The 5,818-nt window shown below is 62.3% G+C and overlaps 1 protein-coding gene across 1 annotated transcript in view; it reads left to right on the top strand.

Moving 5' to 3' along the window:
• The window catches only part of RPL3L (ribosomal protein L3 like), a 7,015-nt gene extending 1,497 nt beyond the window's left edge, over window positions 1-5,518 (top strand). Inside the window, exons 3-10 of the mRNA XM_006146385.3 lie at window positions 848-1,016; window positions 2,430-2,565; window positions 3,579-3,765; window positions 3,854-4,014; window positions 4,176-4,277; window positions 4,770-4,865; window positions 5,051-5,170; window positions 5,398-5,518. Of these exons, the coding sequence (XP_006146447.1) occupies window positions 848-1,016; window positions 2,430-2,565; window positions 3,579-3,765; window positions 3,854-4,014; window positions 4,176-4,277; window positions 4,770-4,865; window positions 5,051-5,170; window positions 5,398-5,454 (1,028 nt within the window). The 3' untranslated portion in view covers window positions 5,455-5,518. The remainder of the gene's footprint in view (window positions 1-847; window positions 1,017-2,429; window positions 2,566-3,578; window positions 3,766-3,853; window positions 4,015-4,175; window positions 4,278-4,769; window positions 4,866-5,050; window positions 5,171-5,397) is intronic.
• The last annotated feature ends 300 nt before the right edge of the window (window positions 5,519-5,818 follow it).

The following is a 5,818-nucleotide window of genomic DNA, read 5'->3' as shown; positions in this document are numbered from 1 at the left end:
GTGCGCTCGCCAGAAAGACAGAGACAGAGAGACAGAAAGTGAGAAATCACCCCCCAGGGAGGAAGGTCACGCCGCAATCCCTTCTCCTCCATTCTCCTCTCCGGATTTTGGGCACGCACGCACACGCGCCTGGCGTGAGTTTTAAGCCACCGGGCCTAGGACTTGTACCGCAGTCGACTACGTGGGAGTCCAGCGACATAGCCATTATGCCAACTGCTGGTCTCCCCGCTTTCTTTTTTAAGAATCATTTTATTCAATTTTATTCATCATTATTACTATTATTTTAATTTGTCCAGAGAGAGACAGAGAAAGAGAGGGAAAGTGAGAAAGCAAGCCGCCAGGTCCAGGATTTGAAGCCCGGTCGACCATGTGGAAGTCCAGTGCACCTACTGGCCCTGCCTGGTGTGCTTTTCAAGTGCCGGTCTGGGACTGCACTGTGGAGCTAGCCATGTGGGATCCGTGTGGAGGCGCCTTCCCTCGCCACCTCTGGCCCCCTTTAGCCCTGTTGGGCTGTCTAGTGGTGTTAAGTCCTGATAGATACGTGTTTCTAGTTAGAGGGCACGCGTGCTTGCCAGGGAGAGGTGTGGAGAGAGGAGAGGAGCCCACCTGGGCAGCCACGGCTGCAGCCCTCCTCGCCCTCGTCGGGAGTTCGGGCGTGCTTCTCAAGCCATGGGCTCCAGGACTCCACGTGGTCAGCCCTGTGGGATCTGGCGGCTGGGGCTGGCCCAGGGCGAGGATGCTGGCCGGGCTGCCCGCCTCAGGCCGTCTCGTCCCCACCCCTCCCGTGTGGCTGGCCCTGGGCTCCCTTTCTCAAGGGCCTCAGGAGGTCCCCCCTGCCCCTGACTAGAAATCTCCAAGCGGGAGGAGGTGGACGCAGTGACGATTGTGGAGACGCCGCCCCTGGTGGTGGTGGGCGTGGTGGGCTACGTGGCCACGCCCCGGGGCCTGCGGAGCTTCAAGACCGTCTTCGCAGAGCACATCAGCGATGAGTGCCGCCGGCGCTTCTACAAGGACTGGTGAGGCCGGGGGCAACTGGGCTGGGCTGCGGCCTCAGCTCTGTGCCAGCGTGAGGGCGGTGGGTGGGGGGGGGAGAGGCCTCAGCCGTGTGCAGGAGTTAGGAGAGTGTAGGGGGTGTAGTGTCTTCACTTTAATAAAAGGTGAATATTAGAATGCTGGAGGGGAAATTGGGATCAAGGAAAAGGAAGCAGCGAATAGTCTAAACTTCAGGCTTAATTAAAGGGCTACTTTAATAGACTATCAGAATTGGCTCCGAGCTTCTTAGCAGCCAGAGTGAAAAGGGAAATAACTGGGAAGCTCTTGTACATAGAAAGGTATTCTCAGGCTTCAAAGTTTCCCTGGTACTAAGTCCTGAAAGAGAAAGCCCCACAGAAAGCCCCCTCACAGGCTCAGTCCAGCCCTGACCCTGCGTGGGATATGGTGAGCTTGGGCCCCAGAGTCAGAGCAGGCTGTGACGTGGGGAAGTTGGCTGATCTCTCAAACCCCTGTGCTGTGAGGGGCCGCGGCGAGGGGCAGCTGAGGGGAGCAGGTCAAGTACTGAGCACAGAGCAGGTGTGGAAGAAGGTGCCGGCCGGCCTTCTGTTGGCCAGGGCCACCACCATCTGGGCACTTCAGCCCCTGTACACCTTGGCTTCTCCACCTGTAGGACAGGGGCAGAACTTCCAACTTCTGGCTAGAGAGTCTCCCAGGCCGGGCAGCCTGTCTGGCCACAGTCCCAGTTTCAGAGTGGGATCGGCAATCCAAGAACGTGGGCAGGTGGCCGCCCCCAGGTGCTGGGACCGCAGGGCTGGCTGGCACCCCTTTTCCTGAGACTGCATGTCTGGGAGTCGCTCTGGCCTGGGGAGGCAGAAAGAGTGCCCGCCTTACAGAGAGGGAGACGGAAGCCTGGGGAAGGAGGGGCGACCAGGGGCCAGCTGGGGCTAGGTGATTTTTTTCTTTTTAGAGATTTTTGCTATTGGGCTTGCCAGAGAGACAGAAAATGAGAAATCACCCTCCGGGGGGTGGCCATGCCACAATCCCTTCTCCTCCATTCTCCTCTTGGGATTTTGGGCACGCACACACATGCGCCTGGTGTGAGCTTCAAGCCGCTGGTCCAGGACACAGACTGTGGTGGGCCGTGTGGGAGCCCAGAGCCTTAACCACATACCACCTGCTGGTCCCTGGTGTCAGTGATTAACGTGTCCGGATCGCACATGGTCAGCTGGGCAGCTCGAGAAACACTGGCGCACGTGTGTGCTCACCGAAGTCCCCAGGGGGCTGGAGAAGGGCCCGCAGCGTGGCGCGCCCCAGGAAAACTAACAAAAAACTCAAAGTAAGATGGTACCTGGAACCAGCTTAGGGGCCCTGCCTGGGGGCCGTGGTGGGGTGGGCCACCTGGCCGGTCCTGCGAGCGCCCCCTGCACCTGGCTCAGGCACAGGAGCAAGAAGAAAGCGTTCACCAAGGCCTGCAGGAGGTGGCGTGACTGTGACGGCAGGAAGCAACTGCAGAAGGACTTTGCCGCCATGAGGAAGTACTGCAGAGTCATCCGGGTCATCGTCCACACTCAGGTCAGCGCCTGGGCCTCCGCCCTGCCTCCAGGAGTCCTGCCAGTGTCAGCCTAAAAATAGCGCCACCTCGGGCACAGGCCCAGAGAGCTGGCTGGGCCCACCCGCCTGTCCCCACAGCAGCCCCAGCCAGAGACATTTTGTTTCATTTATTGTTTAGTTCTTTTTTGTGATAGGGCACATGCACTTGCCAAAGAGACAAAGAGAGGGAGAGAGAGAAGGTGAGAAGTCACCTCCGGAAGGATGGCTGCACCACAGTCCCTTCTCTGGCAGTGTCCTCTCCGGATTCTGGGCACGCATGCACATGCGCCTGGCATGATTTTTGAACTACCAGGTCTGGAACTCGAACCACAAAGGTGGCCATGTGGGATCCAGTACCTTAACCTCCACACCACTGTTGGCCCCAGACCTTTTTTAAAGAAGTATTTATTTAATTTATTATTACTACTTTTAAAAATTTTGCTACAGGGCACGTGCACTTACCAGAGAGAGACAGAGGGAGGGGAAGTAAGAAAGTGAGCCACCAGGTCCGGGACTCGAACCACGGCTTGCCTGGGTGGGACTCCAGCACCTTAATCACCACACCACCTGCCACCCACCCCCAGAGACATTTTAAACACAGATCAGATGGAGAGAGCCTGATCTCCTGCCTGCTGGCGGGCCTGGTGCCTGCCCACCTCCTCCTGGCCCCGCCATCAGACCACGCAGCCTCCTGCCTCAGCCCGGCTCCGCCCGCCACCGGTGTTGGCACGAGCGGGGTCACCTTGGAGGGGCCTCCCCGCCACTCTGTCTGGACACCCACTCCCGTGTCCTTTCGAGTTTACCTGGCTCCCAGCCGTCCCCCAACATGTCCCTGGTCACTGCACCTACCTCAGTGCCCACCACACCCACATGTGTGGCCAGCACAGGCCCCGGCATGTGGGCATGTGGAGGGTGACCGTGAGGGACCTGGGGCACTGGCGGGCCACGTGGCGCCACAGGTGGTGGTTCTGGGGCTGACGGTGCTGTGCCCGCAGATGAAGCTGCTGCCGTTCCGGCAGAAGAAGGCCCACATCATGGAGATCCAGCTGAATGGGGGCACCGTGGCTGAGAAGGTGGCCTGGGCCCAGGCACGGCTGGAGAAGCAGGTGCCCGTGCACAGCGTGTTCAGCCAGAGCGAGGTCATTGACGTCATTGCTGTCACCAAGGGCCGGGGCATCAAAGGTAGGGCTGAGTGGGGATGGCGGTGCCAGGGAAGGCTGCCGGAGGCCGCAGGGCCAGATCGGCTCTCAGCCGCCGGCCCCTCCCGCAGGGGTCACCAGTCGCTGGCATACCAAGAAGCTGCCGCGGAAGACCCACAAGGGGCTGCGCAAGGTGGCCTGCATCGGGGCCTGGCACCCTGCCCGCGTGGGTTGCTCCATCGCCCGGGCCGGGCAGAAGGGCTACCACCACCGCACGGAGCTCAACAAGAAGGTGGCGTGCAGCCGCGGGCACGGTGCCGGGCCCGGGGACTGGTCACCGCTTGGCATGCAGTGCACCCAGCAGCACCTGGGTCTGCGCATGTGTGCAGATGGGCAGGGGCACGCCACTGCCCAGGGCCACCTCTTGTCCCCAACGTGCCCTTCTCCCAGCAGATCTACCGCATCGGCCGTGGGCTGCACACGCAGGATGGGAAGATAGTCAGGAACAACGCGTCCACCAGCTATGACGTGACCGACAAGGCCATCACGCCACTGGTGAGGGTGGGCGGCCAGGCTGGCCCTGCCCCGAGAGCTGCCAACGTGTGCCCCACCGCCGAACGTGCCCTCAGGGCAGGCTGGGGCTCACGGTGGTACCAGGTGCACAGTGACGTGCACCCGGCTCCCCTCCCCCGGAGTCCCCAGCACTCACTGTATACACCGGCTGCCCGGTGGACTGGATCCCTGCTGCCCCGTGTCCACCACGCCTCCTCAGGAGGCAGCTTACTCACCGCCTGAGGCCCCCTGAGCTGAAGCCCAGGCTGGGCAGGCGACTTCACCCTCTGAGCCCTTTCCTGCCACAAGTCAGCCTGTGAAGTGAGATCCCGTGCAGGAAGGACAGCGCACACTCAGGTGCTGCGCCATGCGGACCTGGAGCGAAAGCGTCCCCCTGCACTGGGCTGCTCCCAGTCAGCCTGTGCGGGGGACTCGGGAGCTGCCTAGTAAGTGCGCCGTCCTTTCCTGGCCTGGCCCTGACCTGTGTCCTCACAGGGTGGCTTCCCCCACTACGGGGACGTCAACAATGACTTCGTCATGCTGAAGGGCTGCATCGCCGGCACCAAGAAGCGGGTCATCACGCTGCGGAAGGTCAGCCCTGGGCAGTGGGCCGGGAGGTGGATCCTGGGGCTGTCCTGGCCCTTGCTCTGTCCTGCATCCTGCTCAGAGGGCTGGTGGGTGGTGGGTGAGCAAGACCACCCTGGTGTGGACTGGAGGCGACAGGAGGAGCAGGGACCCTGGCCTTGACACTGTCCCCTCGGGCTTACCATCCCCAGTCCCTCTTGGTGCACCACAGCCGCAGGGCCTTGGAGGACATCGAGCTCAAGTTCATCGACACCACCTCCAAGTTCGGCCACGGCCGCTTCCAGACTGCCCAAGAGAAGAGGGTCTTCATGGTGAGCGGTCTGCTCGCGTCCTGAGACTGGGGCTCAGATATACCCCACTGCTCCAGAACAGGAAGATGCACATGCAGCCGGCTGCCCTCACCCGGCGGGGCTGCTAGGGGTCCGCCAAGGCACTGACTCTGCAAGGGACGGGAGGGGAGGCGCCGGCGGTAGGAGGGGGCGCCCGGGTCGCACATCCCTGGCCAGACCCTTCCGACCAACCCTCCTCTTGCCAACAGGGCCCCCAGAAGAAGCATCTCGAGAAGGAAAAGCCAGAGGCCTCGGCAGACTTGTAGCTGCTTGGCGTGGACTGCCGAAGCACGGCCACTCTGCCTGTCCCTCCCGTCTAATAAAGCCTGGAAGCGTCTCTTCCCGCTGTGTCTTCGGGGCGGGCACGCGGGGAAGCCAGTGGACGCCAGGGGCGGGGGGCTGGGCGGGGGCGGGGTGCTGGGCGTTAGCGTCAGGACCGGGCTGGGATACCGGTCCGCGGGTGCGCAGCCACCCTGAGTCCTAGCGGGGTCCCTGGTGCGCCCCCTGGTGGCTGAGGAGGGGAGGAACGCCAGGCAGGGCCTTAGGAGTCCCCCCCCCAAGGACAGGAACTTGCCGAGAGGCCGGGTGGGGGTGGTCCCCGGAGGGGCGGGGCCTGCCTGGAGGCCGGGT

Source organism: Tupaia chinensis, unplaced genomic scaffold (genome assembly GCF_000334495.1).
Source record: "Tupaia chinensis unplaced genomic scaffold, TupChi_1.0 Scaffold000178_1, whole genome shotgun sequence".
Taxonomy (NCBI): Eukaryota; Metazoa; Chordata; class Mammalia; order Scandentia; family Tupaiidae; genus Tupaia; species Tupaia belangeri.
Note: the sequence above shows the minus strand (reverse complement) of the source record. Positions and strands in the feature narration are given on the sequence as shown.